Genomic DNA, 23124 nt, shown 5'->3' with positions numbered 1-23124 from the left:
GTTGGCGGTGGATGGTGATGACTATCTGCCTTCTCTCTAGTCTTACACTGCTAAATTAGGGATTATGAAAGGCTAGCGCAGAGAGCCCTCGTGCAGCTTTGCGCGAAATTCAAAACAAAAAACATTAACCTTATATTATTACTAATAAAAAGACAAAATCTATTACTTCAAAATTTCATTCAAAGAAATAGGAAACCGTGCAGTATTAGTGCTATGTTTGGGTATATCAATAAATTCCCTGGGCTACTGAATGTTGGTTATTTTATTATATCGTATTAGAAGTTGCACAATAATCTTTAGAAATGGTATCATCGGAAGCCATTGGCTAACAGTACTAAATATGTAAGTTATCAGAGATAAGACACGGCAATTCAATTCTGAAAGACGTTAAAAATATGAAGAGAAATCAGGATATTGATCAGGTATAGGCAGAAATCAATAAAAATATTTTATATATGTCCATAAGGAACCGGGTACCACTGTGCCTTTGTAAGATATGGTAAGAAACAGCGCTAAAGTACCATTATATGGAAAAGTGCTGATAAGGACACTTTCAACCATGAAACGTATCTCGGGATTCGAGTTACAACTTTCAGTTGTTTTTTTTTGCACATGCTGTTAAAATAAATGATAGACTCGAATACTTCCTATCGTTTCGTTTTTGTGAGTTTGAAAGCTATAAAACGTATGTAGTTGCACGTAATAATACAACTAGTTTAAACCAGTATTTGTGTGAACGAAATGATTTGCTAGTTTTTGGTTGTTTTGTTTCCAAGCTGCTACAATTTTTTACTTTAATGGATATTTTAATAAATTAAGAATTTTTAGTGCATACTATAGAATATCGACAGTTTGACAATAACGTTATCATCAGATAAAACACGTTTTATTTCAACCAACGTCTCCATTCAGGCGTCATTTAGAGATAGAAGAGGCCCTGGCATGGCCAGGTGGGTTAAGGCGTGCGACTCGTAATCTGAGGGTCGCGGGTTCGCGCCCGTGTCGCACCAAACATGCTCGCCCTCCCAACCGTGGGGAGGTTATGATGTTACGGTCAATTCCACTATTCGTTGGTAAAAGAGTAGCCCAAGAGTCGGTATTGGGTGGTGATAACTAGTTGCCTTCCCTCTAGTCTTACATTGCTAAATTAGGGACGGCTAGCGCAGATAGCCCTTGAGTAGTTTTGCGCGAAATTAAAAAAAAAGAAGAACAAGGAGTTTTTATAGTCTTCCCACCTACCTCAAGAAAATATTAGTATTACCTAGAGAGTTTTCCTGACTTTGTTGTCATTATCCTTAATGCACTAACTAGTTTAGCAACTCAGCTTTAATGGAGTGTTTGGTTAAACCCGCTCTTGGTTAAACTTTTTTTCCCTAACGATTCACATTATAACGTCCCCACGTTCGAACATGTTTGGTAGGAAGAGATTTGAACCTGTGATTCTCAGATTGCGAGTCGAGCACACAAACCACCTGGCCATTCAGGGATTGCTTTGTTAGAAATATTGTTGAATTTGACCAATTGAATACGCTTTTTGAAACTTGTTAAAGACTTCTGAATGAAAAACTACTTCGATTAGCGTCCCACGCTGGCATAGCGGTAAGTCTTGGGATTTACAACGCTAAAATAAGGGGTTCGATTAGAATTGCTAAAATAAAACACACACATACACACACTCGATTAGTGGAAATCGAGAAACAACTGCATACACTAATAATAGGAGGGTGAGGAAATGATTACTATATTTATATCATTATTTTCTCGATACAAACCAACTGGAGTAACTGAGGTCGTTATTATTTAGTTCAGACTTATTGGTATTTGTTGCTGAATTTGAGGATTTGGGAATACAAACTCTTTTTATTTAATTAACGTTTGAAAAGTATATAACTTTAATAATATTTATTTTCGGAGTTCAACATAACAGATTCGGTGTAGACATTTTTGAGTTTTGTTCTGAATATTTTCCTACAACTTTAATAAGAATAAAAAACCGATTAGTTTGATCAAATAACACCTTTACGAAGACCAGGACAGTAACACATCTTAGAACAGTAGCAAATCTCGTCAGTCTAGTAACACTACTGGCAAAGAGTGATATAATAATAATTATAAATTGACTAATAATCATTTATGAGTATCCCGTCGGTATAGCCATAAGTCTAAGTACTTACAACGCCAGAATCAGAGGTTTGATTCCTCTTGATGAACTCAGCAGATAGCCTGATGTGGCTTTTCTATAAGAAAAAAAAAGACACATACACACGGTTTATAAATTAATGAAAATTATCTTTTGTAAATAAAATACTATGTGCAAAAGACAAGCAATAAATGCTCAGTTGAAACGTGTAATAATTTTCATCATACATATAAATCTTTGCTGTACTATGATATTAGCATAATGCTCTTCTGTATAATACTGACATAATATAGATGTTGTTGTATTAATATTTTCTATCACAATTTTGATGCACGGCATTAGATGTCTTGCCACAAAGGTTTCGTGTGTTCATTGAAGCATCCATATTTTCACAATTTATTTCTATGTTAAACATTTACCTGATAGGTTTACATTTATCGTGTGGATAAATAACTTGAGTTAATAATTCTCTGAATTTTAACTGAACCTTTTTTTTACGCACGTGAAATGATATTGTTTTCCAGATGCTAAGTTGGGATAAGAATCTGTATGAACGCCGAACATAGCTCACGTTATGCACCACATGTTAGTTCGTGAAAGTTGATGTATTATTTTTTGACAATACGTTTTAACTTGAAAAGCTTGTATCGATATTAACAACTCAATTCAATAGTTAACAGAACCTTAATAACAGGTTAATAAGTTTTTAACACAAATTCTCAAGCACAATAACAGGTTCAACTCCATTTCGTAAATGTGGTCGTCCTTTTAATTGTGGGGAGTGTTATTCTACGGCGATCAATCTCATTATTCGATTAGAGTCGACTCGACTACTAGTCTGAACTAGAAACGGCTAGCGTAGATAGTCCTCGAATAGCTTTGTAAGAAATTCATGTAACAAACAAATAAAACATTTTGTAAAATTGAGCATTGTAGAACATAGACGAAGCTTTATGAAAGCACTTCGATAAGTAAGACCCAAACTTCATTTCAACAAAATGGAAGAGGCTAAGGTTATGGTGTATCGTTTCGATAATGCTTATAAAATGGAACTGTTTGTGTTTATGATTATTAGTGAACATTTCAACAATTTCAGGAAGCAAAACTGCTCTAAAAGCCAGAATTCTAAAACAATATTATTATTATTTTATTTGGATTAGAAGAAAAAAACTTATGAAAAATGGATGACAGTGAATTATAATAAAGTAATGACAGCAGGAAACTTAACAAAGTTTATTTTATAACTCGATAAAATAATTATTGTATATAACTTTCTATGTGATTGATTAATAAATTCTATGAATGAAGGTTTCCACCCTCACTTGGTTTGCCTATTAATTCGTGATTAGATTTATGAAATGAAGACATCAAATGATTACATGATTTATAATGAAGCATTATATAACCAGTTTATCTAATGGCCAACAATGTGTCATTCTTATATTCTTTTATTATGGATGTCGCATTTTGATTCTCTAATTCTGGATTCACTAGGCAGCGACTGTCTTTTGAATCTTGAATCACGAACAGGAGTTGTTAAAGTGGAGTTGTTAATTAGTTGCAATACAGTGCGTAAGGCAACAACCAATTCATAAGTCGAGTTAACACAGTAACATTTTACTAAACAGCAACAGTTTGTCTAGATCCATTAACCCGAGTTATTTCATTATGAAGCAACATTACTGTGACCGTATATGATCCAATATTTATTTGAATACATAACATTGGGTATCAAAGCATGAAACTACATAAACTATGATTTAATCAGTGATGTCGAGAAACCCACTTGTTGATATATGCAAAAACGGCTCGTTTGGGTTGAGAAAATATTTTACATGGAAGAGCGAACGATATTAGTCATCGTCAGGTTCCAAATTGAAAATGAAAGGGTTGTGTAACTGTGTGTCGAAATGTTTATATATTTATCTAATCCTCTACATTTCGACACACAGGCTTTGAAGAATACTCTTTTTTCATATGTGACGATTTTCTACGTAAAATATTTTCTCAACCCAAACGATTTGCATATAAACTATGATTTAGGCATGAAGAACGATATTAGTCGCAGGCCAAATTAAAATCGGTTGGACTTGTACTTTTAAAGAGGCTATGAAGAATACGTTTCATATGTGACTACTTCGAATATTGGTCTATTTGAATTCTTGGACTATCAAACAATATTATATTTCTAAAACGTTTCTCTGAGGTTGAACTAGAATAAACAATATTATATTTCTAAAATGTTACACTGAGTCTGAACTATCACAGATAGAGTCATATTTTTAAAAACGTTTTATTGAAACTTAACTTTTACAAAGGTAATGTCGTATTTTCTAAAACGTTTTATTGAGTTTGGACTATCCAGACTTTTCCCAACAATGTGCGGTAAAATTGGTAACTGCCCAGTGGCCTGGGTGACTGAAATCTGGTTATGTCAAAAGCTCGTAAATAGATTTAGGCTACATCTTTATTTAATTATAACAAAGCACATGTTTTGGTTTTCTTTGCATACAAACTTGGTACTTTAAGAATGATTAGAATAGTAATTTTAGTGATATATAATATTTATTTATTACTTTATAGATACTTGTTTTTACTTTATTCACGTTTCTATGATTAAACTGTGAGCTTAAAACAATTGCTGCTATTATTTATTTATATATGAGATCGTTGTTGTCCTGTGTAACGGATTTACAAATTGATTTTGTTATCTACGTTTGTGTAAATTAAATTTATATTTTGAAATTCATGCAACTTACACTGTTAAATGTGTGTTGCAAAATTTCCGCCTATTCTCAAAATTTGTAGAAGATTCTCGAGTGTAAGAATCAACAATATATGTTTCACCAAAGCATTAGTGTATTGTTGGGCCAACTGAAAATTCTAGAACCTCGCCTTAATGTTTATAAATCGACGAGCCGCGAGACAGTATATATTGTTGGTTTGCTACAGCTGGTATACTATAAACCTCGGAAGTTATAACTGTGATTAACACTTATTAATCGGGAAACTACAGATGTTTGACCAGAAATATTTATAGATTTCAAACATTATAAATCATTTAAATTCAGCATATTAACAACGGGCCTTTGTATTTTTACGAAAATATTATGAACTTCAGCAGTTAAAAATTCAAGGGTGATTAGTGAGAAACAGCTAGCTATCTGTTAAGTGAACTGTACTGATACTAACTCCAAAGTAATTCGCTCATGGTGAACCGTCGATAAAATATTCAGTTCCAGACTAGATAGAGGACTCATCGTTATTTGTAAGTTTGTAAATCTTTTATATATAAATCATTATTTGTAATAATTATTTATAATAATCGTTATTATAAATTATATTATTACTGTTTGTATATTAAAATATATTTGTGTTAAAGAAAGAAAACTGTGTTTATCACTATTTTTGGCAAACGTCATAAATTTGATACATTTCTCTCTACATTCATTTAACTTTTAAACCCAAATTACAATTTGATGCAGTTTCAGGCTATTTGAAATCGTAATACGTAACATAATAAACTGGAGGCTCTCCGAGATGAATTGCCCCTGGGCTCCTGCTGGCTGTCGACGCTTTTAGGACTACTCCAGAAAGTGCTCTATTCCTGAAAAGTTTATCTGAATTTGAACTCACAGAAATAATAATAAATTTTATAAAAATTTTCACTGTGTTTTTGCTTTTAGACGGGTAGTGCCACATATCTAAAACGTTTTACTGGAGTTGGACTTTTACACAAGTAGTGTTATAAAAATCATTTTATTAAAGCTGTAATTTCACATAGGTAGGGCCATATTTCTTCAGTTTTTTTTTTACTAATGTTATACTTTAACAAATAGTGCCACGTTCTTAAAATGTTTTACTGAGGTTAAACTATCACAAATAATGCTATGTTTTTTAATATGTTTTATTGAGATTAAATGTGAGAGAAAACCCACTTAAAGTGACTGAAAAGATGATCGTATCCAGTTCGAAATGCATTGTATTTATACGCAGTTAAATAAATAAATAAAAACGTAATCAAAAGTTATTTTACACCAACATAAAATTAATAATTAAGTGTGCGATTTTTCATAACTTTCCATCACTTGATACAATTATTCACGGTTTTGTTTTAGCAGAGAACTTATTAAAAATTTAAAGCTGTAGTTAAAAAGCGTTGGTTAATATTTCTAAACACTTAACTTTGAAAATGTAAATTATTCACAGTAGCATTAGATGGTATACTTTGAATTGCAGAGTGTAAGACTACACGAAAAGCTAATTAACTTTCTTTACACAAATCAATGAAGTTGTGCACAAGGGGGCGTAAAGTGTGTTTAATTCATTTTAATTGAAAACCGTGGATTATGGATGTTTGGGAAAAGTTTATAATGCTTCATATATTAAAATTTTCGTATATTATAACGATTAAGGAAGAAATTAATAGTTTTTTGACTTATAAAAAACCTTATTCAGACAATTACGCCATCGTCCTAAGAGCTGTAGTTAATGGAAACTTGATTGTTATTTATTATCAAATTTATTGTTTCTCAAGAAGGGTGAAATTTGGATTATTTCTGTTGAAAGAAGCGTCAGAAGTCCTTTTTCAAATAGTCTATAACAGTGAAAACTATTATTAATCTACATTTCATTGTTTTCAATAAGTTAGAATACATTATTTGAAAAGTATTTCTGTTTTTTTATATAATAATTCATACAACTGCTGCAGGCTTCAGTTGTTTAAACTTATAATTCTTAAAACATTTTCTTTGATTTTACTATATCTGACATTCAGTTGACGCAAGGTAATATAAGTTTTTCATTAGATTATATAACAAATCGCAACAATATACGTTTGGGTTGAACGCTTTATACGTCCATGACAAGTCCGTATCAAATATATTTTCATCAGACATTGTTACTATGATGAAAACGTATACATTGGATAGGAGAAGGTAAATAAAAAAGCCATTGCCCGCGTTTCAGTTCCTTACATTATATAGTCACACAAGTATGATAAATTAACTTATTATTCCAAAAATTGTTTAATTTCGAAGTCTAGGTTTAAGGAAAGTCCAGCTAAATCTATACTTTGATCAACGTGTGTTATTGGGTTTTACTAGTTTCGGATAATTCCACTCCTTGTCAGTAACCCTGAACACAAGTTAACCAGAATGAGATAACCTGGACTTATAACATAGTAAAAAGTATCCAACATAAGTTGGTTTGAACGTGATTTATAACATCCATGATAAAAAACTTACACACTGAATAGGTGAAGTGAAGAAAAATGTTTGATAGGTCCATCTTATCTCTCTTTAGTTAACTTGTTTTTAGGTTTATCTTTGGCATCATCTTGTTAGTGAGGAGGGAGTTTCTTCTTAGACGTGCACGTGGTGAAAGTGACCCTTTAAGTTTCCTGTCGTGCTCTTTGATGATCCCTGAGCGTTGTTGTGTTGTTGTAATTTTGAATTAAGCAAAAGCCGACAATGGGCTATCTGTGCTCGGGTATCGAATTGAGCGTGTAAGTCCGCAGACATACCGCTGAGGATCGATCTGAGCGAAAACCGGCGATTGCTCGGGATCAATTGATTCAGAGCGGGATCGTCAGCTGCTGTCAAAGTTTTACTGTTCCTTCCACTGCAGTCAGTCTCTCTACATCTCTGCACTCAGTAGTTCACACTAGACTAGTTAAAGTTCATTTTTCTAATAATCTGTCTTGTCGGAAGTCTCTCTTTGCTAAAGGCGTCCTATTAAGCTGTTGGTGTGATAAGTATATGGTACTGCAATATCCATGGAACATATTTATACCTACACGCATCAAGGTCTGAAAACGTATGTGCCAATGCTGGCCGGCAGACCAGGCAGCAGCAGGACCAAGACTTTACATTTTGTCGTTGTAATGGTGGAGCTTTGTGAACTCTAATTGTTTCTACGCAAGTAGACAGATTTGTGCTAGTAGGTATGAATCAGAACGACAATTCATTAAAGATTATATGTGTTATTTTTAAGTTTACATGTTTGTACTTGTTTAAAGCGATGATGAATATAAGTGCCAGTGAACACTTATTTTGTGAATCATAAAAGCGCTTGTAAATAATTAATACTTTTAATAAATTTTAGTAAAATTAGCATAAAATTCAATCTCGGACCACCTACTTTTCAAATTTTTCGTGGGGTATGCCCCTAGATCCTTCCGTATCACTGGCATGCTTTGCACACGATTCAGAGTTGGCTGAACCAATCACAAACTGTTTCCACAGACGATGGTTCCGTAAAAAAAGTATAAAAAAATTGAGTGATGCAATAAATTTTTTCGACACCTTATTTTCTTTAACAACATTTAGGGCAAAAACAACAACAATAACAACAAACAAAAACAAATCTTTCATATAATAGAAGTTGACCGATGTACATCGTAGTATCACATAGTTTTTGATTACATTGTTAGCGAATTCCCTTTACGAATAAGTGAAACAATTTTTAGCATAGACTCACATATTTAAACGCAATCAAAGTGAGTCAGTTTACTGATTTTCTTTGTCATCAATATCTCGTAGGAAAAATTCCACATCATTTTGATTAGCTTGTTTCTCTTTAACTTTTTCTATACAGACTTTTATTTGTGCTTTTTTAGCCTACGTTGTAGAATATCTGAGGCATTGGAATAAGCTCGTGCAGCTGACAAAGTTGATTGATAAATGCATCAGTGACTAATCTGTTATAATCTTCCTTCTTACTTCGTTGCATTCGAATAGAATCTTTCACGAAAAAGCAAACTTTCATTTCAAACTCACATGTTGAAATACAGTGATGGGCATTCTGGTACTGAAATACTCAGATGGAATTTTGAGAAAAAGAAAATGGTTTAGATACCATTTTCATGGTAGATTGTATTATAAAAGTTACTGTGATAACATTTTTTAACTTAAAATACTTGTTTTTAAGGTCAATGTGAGTGGTATCTGACAATGTGGAAAAACTGTGTGTAGTTTTGTGCTTTTCTCGAAACTAGATGAAACCAAAATAAATGTTATTTACTTATATATTTTGTTTTGCGTATGTAATCTAAATGGATAATAGTTTAAAACACAAGCTGATCTTTGCGCATGTATTTTGTATACAGAAACCCTTTTTCAAGCTTTGGGTTTGTGGTAAAACTAGATGGAAGCAAAATAAATGTTATTTATATAGATGTATATTTTTTGTGTATGGAAAATGTTTTAGTAGGTGGAGAGTACGTGTCCTAAATTGTTATACACCTGTACATGACTGAATCAGTACAACTTTAATGTAAACATTCATTCTGCATGAATAATGATAGGTGGACATCAAAATTAGCCATCTCTATTTTAATGTTTAAAAATGCTATCAACTTAGAATCAGGTTTCGGGTACATACACTTTTACGAGTGCTGTTAATAATGTTTTTCTGTTGATGTGAAGTTGTTGTTTTTTTTTTTTGCGAATGACATAGTCTCAATTAAATCACAGGTACGCATAAAAATAACGTTTCACATCTATTTTTTGTCTGTACAAGTCAGTTCCAGGTCGTATTTTATACAATACTATAACTCAGCTGGGCGGGACTATGACAGATACATGTTTTTGTGAAACGGTATTGATATTTATGATATGAAACCTTAAATTTAGGAAGTGAAACAGTATTGATATTTATGGTATGAAACCTTAAATATAGGAAGTGAAACAGTATTGGTATCTATGATATGAAACCTTAAATTTAGGAGTGAAACGGTATTGATATTTATGATATGAAACCTTAAATTTAGGGAGTGAAACGGTATTGATATTTATGATATGAAACCTTAAATTTAGGAAGTGAAACAGTATTGATATTTATGATATGAAACCTTATATTTAGGAGTGAAACGGTATTGATATTTATGATATGAAACCTTAAATTTAGGGAGTGAAACGGTATTGATATTTATGATATGAAACCTTAAATTTAGGAAGTGAAACAGTATTGATATTTATGATATGAAACCTTATATTTAGGGAGTGAAACGGTATTGATATTTATGATATGAAACCTTAAATTTGAAACGGTATTGATATTTATGATATGAAACCTTAAATTTAGGAAGTGAAACAGTATTGATATTTATGATATGAAATCTTATGAAACCTTAAATTTTACGGTATTGATATTTATGATATGAAACCTTATATTTAAAACGGTAGATATTTATGATCTTATATTTAGGGTGTAAAACAGTATTGATATTACTGATATACAATTTTTGAGAGCAGAAAGTCAATAAGAAACCTTTACCGTTTCGCAACTGATTTTCTTTAAATACTTACTTTTTAAATTAATCAATATATAATATTAAAGTTTGAATTATAATATACAATGTTATACATTTATAAAATAGTAGTGAATAAAAGTTTGAATGCGAGGCAACAAACGCGATGACATGACCTCTGATCCATGACCCATCACAAAAGGGTTAAAATACATAATGGATTTCTAACATTCCAGCTTAAAACATACGATGGTATATACCTGCTTTCAAAACAATTCCAGCCTATTTAAACCACTGATTATAAAGCGTCATGTCTTCCTGCGACACATCTATTATAAGCATATTACCAAATGTTTCTGTATTTCTTGAGCAAACTTATTTGGTCATCTAAACTCTTCATCAAACCTATTGTCTACTTTATTTATAAACATAGAACCAATATCATAACGTCACAGTATTCCTTTCTACTGTTTCTTTGCTTTGAATTTTGCGCAAAGCTACTCGAGGGCTACCTGCGCCAGCCGTTCGTAATTTAGCAGTGTAAGACTACAGGGAAGGCAGATAATCATCACCACCCACCGCCAACTCTTGGGCCACTTTTTTACCAACGAATAGTGGGATTGGCCGTCGCAGTATAACGCCTCCACAGCTGAAAGGACGAAGATGTTTGGTGTGACGAGGATTCGAACCCGGGACCCTCAGATTTCCTTTCTACTGTCTACAACGAAATTACTTTATTGTGTAAATTAATTTTATTTAGAAATAAGTTAAAGGTAGATTGTTACTATCATAAACAGGAAGGAAATGACATTGAATGTCATCCAGTTAGGACAACTCGTAAAACGACTGTGTTTGTTCAACATTGTTTTAAAGGAAAACATTTTTAACGATTAACAATGTTAGCAAAAATAAATTTAAATGTTCACTAAAATCATTTTGTCAGGTCAGAAGCGATTTCTTTTATAGGTGAAATAATGTTATTTATTTGTCGTTTGTTTTGGAGAAATAAAGTACAGAGATATTTAAATATTTCACGTTATTTCTATGTAAACATAATTCTAGCGCAATAAAACACAGTAGTTGAACAGTTACAAAACAACAGACAGGCATACACTCCCTGAAAATTACAATTTTTTGAATATGAGTCAAAACATGCGTCATCTGTTTTGCCTGATGACTTCTATTCTTCTCATGTATGGTGTCAAACAACTTCACCAACTGTCCTATAACAGAGCACTAGCTGGTAAAATCTAAGAAAGCAGAGATTAATAGACAATACAGAACGAAGGATATAGATCTTATCTATTTTGTCATTTGTTTTTTTTTTACGTTTCACCTAGATCGAAAGTACACTAGCTCTGACTATCTGGCTTAATAAGCAGGAGTCACCTTCGTTCTGGGTTTTGAAATATCACGTGGTCAGCTGTCACGAGCAGCAGTTCTTAGTGTAATAGCGTTTCTTTCATAGTGATATGACCGTCGTAATCATATTACTTCAATGTTATATCCTTCTCACAAACGTGTATTTTTTGCAGATGTTTCCTACGAGCTGTGAACTTAGACTTTCAACCACAAAGAACGAACTCTTCACGTGTCGTACAGCAATAAGTTATTATGATTAAATCTCTCTCTAATCATTATTATACTGTCTAAAAAAAACACATTTCTACTAAGGAGCAACTAAAACAAAGCTGTTACAGCTAAAGTTAGTTTTAGAGCAAAATCACAGAACGAAACAGGTGCATTATGTTTGTCACGAGAACCGAACTTCAAATTTAGCATTATAAGTCGTGAAGCCTACCGTCGAGCCAACGTCTACCAAGTTTATAGCGGTTCGATGGATGTGACAATCATGTCTGTTTTTTTTTTTTTTTTAATTTTGCACCAAGCTACACGAGGGCCATCTGCGCTAGCCGTCCCCAATTTAACAGTGCAAGACTAGAGGGAAGGCTGCTAGTCATCACCATCCACCGCCAACTCTTGGGCTACTTTTACCAACGAATAGTGGGATTGACCGTCACATTATAACGCCCCCACGGCTGAAAGGGCGAGCATGTTTAGTGCAACGAGGATTCGAACCCGCGATCCTCGGATTACGAGTCGAGCGATTTAACCATGTGGCCATGCATGCCCAACATTAATGTAAAACATAATCAGTGATGTCGAGAAAACCCACTTGTAGAGAAATATGTGCGTAAAACGGCTCGTTTGGGTTTAGAAAATATTTTACGTAGAGGAGCGAACAACGTTTCGACCTTCTTCGGTCATCATCAGGTTCACAAAGAAAGATATAGGTAACTGACCGTAAGCTGACCACATGTTTGAAAGGGGTTGTGTAACTGAGTGTCGGAATGTAGAGGGCAGTGTTAGATGTTTGAATATATAATTTTATATCATTTATTTTATTATTATTATTATATTATTTTTTAATATAGATATAAAGCTGATCCTTTGTATTGGTTTATTTTGGGCTTAAGTTGTTGTATAAGTAAGGCTTCTTTAATTTTGCGTTTGTTTATGTTTGTTTCTTTATTTAATATTTGAGTGTTTTCAATGGTTATGTTGTGTTTATTTGACTTGCAGTGTTCGAAAACGTGTGAAGGTCACTTTTATGTTCTTTAAATCTGGTTTCCATTTTCTACTTGTTTCTCTAATATAGAAGTCGTGGCAGTTATCACATTATATTTTATAAATAATGTTGGTGTGATGTTTGTCAGTGTAGTTTTACATAGTATAGACCTTAGTTTTGTGCCTGGTTTTGAATAAATTTGGTATTAACTGGAATGTCATATTTTGTTTCTAATTTTTGCCAAATGTTGGTTATTTTTCTGCTGATGTCGGGAATATATAGTATGCAACAGTATATGGTTTCGTAATTTTTTCATTCGTGAGATATATTTACTTTTGTTGGTTGATTTTGCTTTCTGTCTAAGTGTGTGCGCATAATGTTTTCTACGTAAAGTATTTTCTTGACCCAAACGAGCCGTTTTTACACAAATAATGTAAAACAATTTCTGTCGTTGATTGATAGGTGTGGTTAGCATGTTGGACTGTGGGTGCATTATAAAATTGTTGTAGTATCTTACTAATCGATTAAAATAGGTAAATAGCTGCCTCTGGGTGACGTTGACTAGGTGTTTTACTTCTAGTTTATCAGTCCAAACTTAAGGTCAGCGGTTACAGATCATCTCTGTGTAGCTTTTCGATACATTTTGAAACAAGCCAATAATAGTACTTACGTTCGGTTTTAACAATTAAATTATTATGTTTCTCGAAAAACTGAAGTTATTATAGATAAATGTCTTAACATTTCAATGATTTCTTACATCTATGAAAAATGCTCGAGAACAGCGAAAACATGAGATTGTTAAAAAAATAATTGTTTGTTTAAAGTTAAGCACAAAGCTACACCAATAGGTTTGCTTTATAGTGAATTATAATAACAAAAACAGACTATTATGAAATATTGAAATTATTATTTTTATTACATATTATACATACAATACTAGCGTAAGGTTTTTTCTGTACCTTAAGAACAAAACTGGATTCACAAGTGTGTGTTATGTGATATCGTTGAAACTGGAACTGTGAACAAAATGTGTGGAAAAGAACGTACATGAACTGAGTATATTTTATTAATGAAATATGAATATCAGTTGAAGTTATTTGTTTCACGAATTCATTACCAATTCTCAATTTTAGGTGCTTTTTTAATACCGTATCTTCTGACGTTGTTCTTGGCTGGTATCCCTACGTTTTTCCTGGAAACTTCGCTCGGTCAGTTCTTAGGCGTGGGAGGTTTAGGAGTGTGGAAAATATGTCCAATATTTAAAGGTAATTGCGTCAGGTCTTTGTTTAAAATGAATAGTCTAGAAGTAAATAACCTAAGAACTGAATATTGAAACATGTGTAAACTGATGTTAAGATTTAAAAAAAAAGTATACAATATATATATATATATATATACATTAACTATCGTAAAGATAAAAGAGATCGCATTATTTGAAAAGTGCTCTCTTATTCAAACACAACCTTAAGCTTTTTGCTTCCTAACCTTTCTTAAGTAAACTAGTTTTAAGGCAATCTTTCTTATGCAGAAACTATGAATAAGATGGTTTTATTAAATAGAAATTAGTTTTAAGATAATATTTTCTTAAAACGAGACTAGAATTAAAATGTCGTAACAGAGCAGCTTGCTCGTTCTCGGATATTAAACAATGTCGTATTTCTTTAATTATTAAGAACGTCTCGCAGTTATGAAATGCCTTATACTTCTATGGTTATTAAGAATGCTTTGCAGTTACAAAATGTCTTATACTTCTATGATTATTGAGAATTTTTGCAGTTACAAAATGTCTTATACTTCTATGATTATTGAGAATTTTTTGCAGTTATAAAATGTCCCATTTGTTTGATAATTAAGAACGTTTTGCAGTTATACAATGTCGCATTTGTTTTTTATCATTACAAGAACATTTTGCAGTTGTACGATGTATTATACTTCTGTGATTATAAATAATGTTTTGTATACACATAAAACTTAAAGTACGTAAATGATGAAGTCCAACATTTCCAAGAAAGTAGTTCATAATTTATCAGAAATAGCAAAGAAACGCGTACACTGTTTAATTTCGAACATTGGTGACTGTAGAATTTTACTGTTTAATTTGCGAATGTGGGTCACAACAGAATTTGACTGTTTCATTTATTAACATGGGTCACAACAGAATCTTACTGGTTTATTTATTGACATGGGTTACAACAGAATCTTACTGGTTCATTTATGAACACGGGCCGCAATAGGATTTTATTGTTTAATTTACGAACATAATTCACAATAGATTCTTGCTGTTGCATTTACAAACGCGGGTCATAATAGAATCTTACTGTTTAATTTAAGAGCATGGAACCCAACAGAATTTCACCGTTTAATTTACGCCCTTGTGCAAATTAATTGAAACAAGACGGAAAATTACAATTTTTCAATTTTTTTTTTTGCGTTTTATTTCTGAGAATCCAAAATTACTCACAAATTAATACATGATATGACGGCCTATACTTTTCAGAAGCTCATTAAACCGCTTTGGCATCGAGTCCACGAGTTGACTGCAATCTTTACTAATTTTTGGATCGCGGTACCACACCTCAATTATGGCCTCAATTAACTTATCTTTCGTAGGACAGTCTTTTCCCTGAAGTCTTTCTTTACAAATCGCCCAAAGATTTTCAATAGGATTTAAGTCCGGAGAGTTTCCAGCCAGTCCAGCACCTTTATTCGCATTGTAGTCATAAAATTCTTCACAAGTTTTGATGTGTGGCACGGAGCCAGATCTTGCTGAAAAATGCCAGATCCATCTGAAAATCTCTTTTCAATTCTGGAACGACTCTTTTCTGCAAAACCTCGATGTACTGTGGTCCTCGCATCATACCTTCTACGATATGTAAGCCTCCGACGCCATAGAAGCTGAAAAAGCCCCAAAACATCTTCTTCAAGGGATGTTTTACGAACTGATTGATGTGAGATTCTCGAAGTTTCTGACCTGGAGATCTGCAAACATGCAGACGTCTTTGAACCTGTACAAAGAAATGAGTCTCGTCACTAAATAACACCTTTTTCCATTGTTCGTGTGTCCAGTTCTTGTATTTCAAACCCCATTGATACCGTTTTTTATTCATTGAGTTGATAAGAAGTTGTTTTGACTGGTCTCCTTGCCCTTCTAACGTAATTTCGAATGGTGTAATATTCCTCAAAATTTCATCATGTATCCCAAAATAGATCGACCGTACTGAAAAATACAGCTAATGGCGCCGTCTGTGTGAAAAAATGACTATTAAAGGAAATCAGCGGGTCTATAGAGCCTACACCGGCCGTCCTGCTGAAAATATTGTAAAATGACCATTTGTTTTAATTAATTTGCACAAGGGTGTACGAACACGGGTTCACAAAGTAATTTCTTTGTGTGTATCTCGTGGTATTTAACACTATAAATGTGTAAATGTCCATCATGTACATGCTATTTAGCTCTAGAGCCAGATAACCCTAAATATTCACATTGTGGTATTTAACACTACAGATGTGTAAATGTCCACCTAGTGCATTGTACTTAATGTTAGAGCTAGAAACTTCCATGTATTAACCTCTTAGCTTTTCAAACTAGAAACTCAAGTGTTCATCTCGTGGTATGCAGCACTAGAAACTTGAAATTCTCATCTGGCAGTTCTAATATCAGATATTCACATATAGTCACTTTGTGACAACAATAACTGATAGTTCAATATTTAAGATTAATTGTAAAGTTGTATATTATCAAATACGTATTATTTTAACATTTTATCGTGTGTAAAAGTAAGAGGTTTAAATGTGCTAATAGTGTGTTTGAGAATAGTTCTGTGGTATTCATTATTATTCAGGCTTATCCACCTATACTCGAGATTATAGAAACAAGCGAACTATATTTCCCTAATGTACGCTAATTCCATAACAATTTAGCAATTTGATAACAATTCTACTCATGTAAAGAATAACTGATTAGTAGTTGTAAACAGCTGTTTAATAAATTAATGCACATTGATTTCAGAAACTAACAAACTCATTTTCATTATTATTAATTTTTTTTGTAAACAGAAACTTCACTTCAGAAAACTTTTACAAAAGTTTTATTTGCTGGTTTAGTATAACATTATTCTGGATTAAACTTATAATTCTACACATGACAATCACAGTTTGATGCAATCAATTTCATTTTATGACATTAACACCTTTAGACACTATCTGGTTATTATAAAAATTCAATTCTCTTTGGCTCATTCTTGGCGAGGGCCAGCATGGCCAGGCGGTTAAGGCGCTCTACACGCAATCTGAGAGTCACGGGTTCAAATTCCCCTTACACCAAACATGCTCGCCCTTTCAACCGTGAGGGCGTTTTAAAGGTACGGTCAATCTCACTATTCTTTGGTAAAAGAGTAGCCCAAGAGTTGGCGGTGGGTGGTGACGACTAGTTGCCTTCCCTCTAGCCTTATACTGCTAAATTAGAGACGGCTAGCACATATAGCTCTCGTGTAGCTTTGTGCAAAATTAAAAAAACAAACAAAACAATAATTATTTTCGAGTTTTAAAACGGCTGTTAGACGTACATTAGCAGAGTTAATTATAATTCATATTCTCACTGCTACCACTTGAATCTTAGTGACAGGTGTCAAGTGATCATTGATTTCGTCCAATTACAATTTAGAATGACATGTACGCAACTCTCCTTACAAACAAGACTTGTATAACTTTTGTAATATTCACATCTATAGAAAAAGTGTATTGCTTTGCAAACAGTTCAACAACGTTAAGTTTTTAGTGGAGCTAATTGGTCCACACCCCAACTAAAATATTTATATTTGCAGTTTACTTTAATTTAGTATCTCTATAATTGTGTTTCTTTTCTGTGTTTATATGAACATTGTTTCTGTTTATTGAATTGGGTTGGGTTGTATGTTTACAATTTCAGCAAATATGCTAAGGATTGAGTACTTTATGTAGAAAGCATTTTAAATATGTAAATAAGTAATTCACTTCACAATCATAGATGATATAAGGTCGCTGTGGAAAGCTAGTATCATAGAACTACAACTTTATATTGTCTGGCGATCCCTAAGTATGTGAAGCACCAAAATGTAATCACTTTGTAAAGGTCACTTCTGACGCGAAATAATTGTATACTTAGTTTATAAAGATGTGTTCAGATTAGAGTTTTTATAATGTCCTTGCAGTTAACGACATTGAAAAATAAAGGAATGTAGATGAAATTGGGGTACCAGGACGCTCCAGAAAGAGACTTGCAACAAGTCGTATTCCACCCGTCGCAAGCACAGTACGTCGTTTTGTAATAAGCTAGAATTCACGAACACAAAAGTCAGTAGCGAAAGCGGTTCAAATGTTCTACAAAACTCTATGCAACGTAATCAAGAAGAAAACGAGGCCAACAGGATATGGTCAGAAAAATAACTCTTCCAGTAACATACCTCAATAATCTGGAGAATAAAACTGGAATTCATGCGAAGACGTATCTTTCTAGTTTCCAAATGTGACATTTATGTATTTATGTGCGTCGTACTGTTGAAACAGGCGCTCATAAAACATCGTCCTCACAAACTAGATAGATATGAAAGAAATCCGGGAAGTGCATGGGTTTTTGATATGACAGCCTAATGATGGAATCTTTTGCAATGGAAAATTCACTACAGACTATCTGTCAGATAAAGATGACCAGACGTGGTGACATGGACAGTAACAACACGGCGAAGTTTCAAATTTGTTTTAATACAACGTTCTCAAACTGTTTACTTGTGCTTTAAATCAACTATCTCGTTGAACTTTTACAAATTATCGTATTATAGAAATATTCGTCCCAGAAGGCATTTATTTTTCAAGATTTTATAATATTTGAACCAACTGATTTTTATAGTATTTGTTCAAGCAACAGCCAGCTGGTACTAAAGGAAATGTAAGGGACAAACTGTTAGTTTACCAATAAATGCAAAGGTAAAAAATAAAACTATGGAATTTTTAATTTGTAATTCTCTCCAGTATAAAACAAAAATCATTCTTAAAAATAATCTTTATTTTGAAACATTATAGGTGTGGGTTACGCTGCAGCTGTCATGGCCTTTTGGTTAAATTGTTATTACATAGTAGTCTTGGCATGGGCCATTTATTACGTTGTATCTTCTCTCGACGTGGACATCCCTTGGCGGACTTGTGACAACTGGTGGAATTCGATATTCTGCAGGTCAGAGTACGAAGAAGGAGGGCTTCCCAACTGTACTGGCAATGCAGAGATGGACCATCCAATATGTGCTCATAACCTTTCGGACCGTACAATATTCAGAAGTACAGTGAAGGAATACTGGGAGTAAGTAGCAATACATATTATACAGTGTATTTGTGTACAGGTTTTAAGGACATTGTTACTAGTGTATCTTGAAACGTTATAAATATTTGTTAAAATAATTTCAACAAATTGAATTTGATACTGAGGTAAGTTTTAAAAAGTTATTTAGTTTGCATTTTCTTTCTTTTAAAGTATAAATAAAATCCAAATTCGTCTGAATATCACAACAGCAATGCAATTGTTAATACCAGAACAGATAACTATGTCGAAAGCATATCACGCATTTCGAATAAACATCCTAAAACAAGGCTATGAGAAAAGTAAAAAAAATACAGGTTATTACGAATAATAGGACGACTTATCATGCATTGTTTTTCATTATTTACCTAAATGCGTTTAAGTCAGAACCATTTGATTCTGCTATTAGTTAGCCTCAAACTAAACAGTAAGCACGTCGCTCATTTGAATTAAACTATAAACTCGAACTTCCGATAATGGTGGATAAACTGAATTTCTTTGTATTGTTAATAATCCGAAGTTCACACTTTTCATAATTTAAAAGCTTTAATTGTAATTCTTCTTGGAAAAACAAAACGTTTATTTTTGTTAGAATAGCATGGTCAAGTGTGATAAGGCGTTCGACTCGTAATCTGAGGGTCGCGGGTTCGAATCCCGATCCCACCAAACATGCTCGCCCTCCCAGCCGTGAGGGCATTATAATGTGACGGTGAATCCCACTATTCGTTGGTAAAAGAGTAGCCCAAGAGTGGGTGGTGATGACTAACTGCCTTCCCTCTAGTCTTACATTGTTAAATTAGGAACGGCTAGCGCAGATAGCCCTCGAGTAGTTTTGTGCGAAATTCAAAAACAAACAGAATAGCAGGCAAAAGAAGATAACAGTAAATATATAATTTCTTTGATTCGAGGTAAAAAATAAAAATTCCGCAACTTCCACAACGATGAAGAAATTGAATACCTTTGTGTTGGTAATATTTAAATTTCACACCTTTATTACTTTAATTCTTCACTAATAAATGCTTCGTTTCAGTTGTTTTGAAATTCATAAACGATCCACAAAGTTCTCATGAGATCCATCACTTAAAATAGCAGCTCGCTGAATTTCACTTTCTTTGAAGAATTACAAAATATTTGTTTCTTTTCATATGAAGCACGGCACGGCTGGGTGGTTAAGGCACTCAACTCGTAATCTTAGGGTCGAGGGTTCGAGTCACTATCACACCAAACATGCTCGCTCTATCAGCCGTGGGGGCGTTATAATGTGACGGTCAATCCCACTATTCGTTAGTAAAAGAGTAGCCCAAGAGTTGGTGGTGGGTGGAGATGACCTCGTCTTACACTACTAAATTAGGTACGGCTAGCACAGATAGCCCTCGTGCAGCTTTGCGCTAAATTCAAAACAAACAAAACTCTGAATCTGACTCTGGTTCAGAGCTGATTCATTCCCTTTTCCGACGTTGTTTCGAAGATCTTGAACTGCTTTAGCCATTTCTTCAGATAAGAAACAGCCCGTTTTTCACTGTGTAATTTCTACACAACACAACGAGTTTTGTTATCAGGAATTTACTTTCCTGTCTTATTGTATCAAAGTCACCAGAAGATAAATATAAAAATGAAACACTTGTGAACCGCAAAATCCATTTCTATTAAAATATGTAGTCTCCAAAGTTTACGTGGACACAAAGTTCGACTGACTGAAGAAGGAAACCGGTTAAGATTATTCTTATGCTTGAAGGATTTTTTTTATTTTCATGTCACAAAGATCCAATATTAGAATTTTTAACCTGAGCATCTCGACGTTTCCATTTGAATTATGGAAAAGAAAAAAATATCTTACTATGGAAAACCTGGGACTTTGTGTCTTGTCTCGACTTTAGTTCTGCATTGTTTGAAAGTTCTGACATGCATTGATACCCTGGTTCTGGAATTTATTCGTACTCCAGTGGCACATCGGTGTGTCTGTAGACTCATACCGTTAGAAACTGAGTTTCGATACCCGTGGTGAGTAGAGCACAGATAGCTTATTTGCTCAATTACAAACAACCTGGAATTTCTTCAACCTCGTTAAAATGTGTTTGTAGGAAACCTAAGCACTTTTCAAAGCTTCATCAGTAACTTTTTTCTTTTCTACTTTTAGCCTAAAAGTTATGATCATTTACATATTTTCGCATATATGGGTCTTAAGTTATTTTAAATCACCATACAGTAATCTAAGTTAATTTAGGTGTGTGAATATTCCCGAAGAGTATGATTGGTGTAAAACGTTGTCACATTCTTTCACTGACATCCTAGTAACGTTCTGATCTTCTGAATTTTTATTTTGAGCGCTTTGTCTTGTGTCTGGGAGCATAAAAATGTCTTACAATTTACATACTTTTAAATTCTGAAAAACTTAAAGCTTATCTTAGTAACCTGTTCTTTTATATCACTTCAAATTGAAGCAGTTTTGTTATTTTTGTTGATCTTTGCTACAGAGAAAGGTTGGAATCTATGTTTTTCCTTCAATAAACACAAGCAAAGCCTACGATGTATAGCTAGGACAGTAAATAGTTATATATTTCCTTAGAATTTAAAACACCTATCAAGTTTGACAATTAAAAACACAACATTTGAATGAAACCCATCACTGAATCGAAACAGATAATTTATCTCAGAATAATAACAAATGTTCAAAATGTTCATTTTCTTTGTTTTATAACTTTTAAACGACCACATCTTCGAAATAAATGCACACAAAAATAGTAATTTAACTTCCTAAATCTTAAGATTATCGGAACACTATTACCGCATAAATCTAACTACTGACAAATCTCTCGAGTTTGGTATAAACCTCTTAACTTCACAGAGATTATCTTATAATGTAATTAATTTTTTATAACATTGTTCGTGTGTTATAATTTCAGTATTTATAAAATATACTCTTCAAAAAAAGAAACGCAAAAGGAATATTTTTATTTTATTTTAAAGAGAAATATGTGTAATAACGTTACAAGCTCAGAGTATGTGATGTTACACGTGTTAAGGCACTGATTGTCAGACCAAAATAACAATAAAAGTTGTGCACTTTGAAAACGGAGGAAAACATCGGATTTTTAGCCAAAACGCATTCGTGTTCAATAAATTTTTTTGAGAGATCTGCATGTTCTGCAAGTGCAACATGTGCAAAATCCCCTATAAAAGTGACGGGTTCTCGGTTTTTATAGCTCAGTGTTAAGCTACCGACACGCAATACAGTTACGCCAAGACTGACTGAAGCACAACGCAACAACGCCATTGGTCGCTTGGAAGCAGGCGAATCTCGATCAGATGTTGCCAGAGCTGTGAATGTCCACCCAAGCACCATTACAAGGCTATGGAATCGTCACCAACAACATGGATCAACTCGTGACCGTCCACGATCTGGCAGACCTCGTGTGACCACGCCCGCACAAGATCGCTACATCCGGTTACGTCACCTTCGGGATAGGACCACCACTGCGACGTCTACTGCCTCAACCATACCAGGGCTGCGTAGGATTTCCGATCAGACCATACGCAACCGTCGACGAGATTCTTAGGCCCCATGTGCAACCCATCATGGTAAACGTCAACGACGTTTTTCAACATGACAACGCCCGTCCTCACACAGCCCGACTCACCACTGTCTTCTTGAGACACCACAACATCAACGTTCTTCCCTGGCCCTCCAGATCACCAGATTTAAAACCCATCGAACATCTTTGGGACGAGTTGGACCGACGTCTGCGACGGCGACAACCTCAACCGCAGACTCTACCTCAGCTTGCAGCAGCTTTGCAGGCTGAGTGGACAGCCATTCCACAGAATGTGATTCGTCA

General features: G+C 33.7%; 1 protein-coding gene across 1 annotated transcript in view; it reads left to right on the top strand.

Annotated features, from left to right (window-relative positions):
* The window catches only part of LOC143242036 (uncharacterized), a 127276-nt gene that overhangs the window by 87541 nt on the left and 16611 nt on the right, over nt 1-23124 (top strand). The window contains exons 8-9 of the mRNA XM_076485376.1: nt 14094-14225; nt 19018-19291. Of these exons, the coding sequence (XP_076341491.1) occupies nt 14094-14225; nt 19018-19291 (406 nt within the window). The remainder of the gene's footprint in view (nt 1-14093; nt 14226-19017; nt 19292-23124) is intronic.

Source organism: Tachypleus tridentatus, unplaced genomic scaffold, assembly GCF_004210375.1.
Source record: "Tachypleus tridentatus isolate NWPU-2018 unplaced genomic scaffold, ASM421037v1 Hic_cluster_1, whole genome shotgun sequence".
In the NCBI taxonomy this organism is placed as follows: domain Eukaryota; kingdom Metazoa; phylum Arthropoda; class Merostomata; order Xiphosura; family Limulidae; genus Tachypleus; species Tachypleus tridentatus.
Note: the sequence above shows the minus strand (reverse complement) of the source record. Positions and strands in the feature narration are given on the sequence as shown.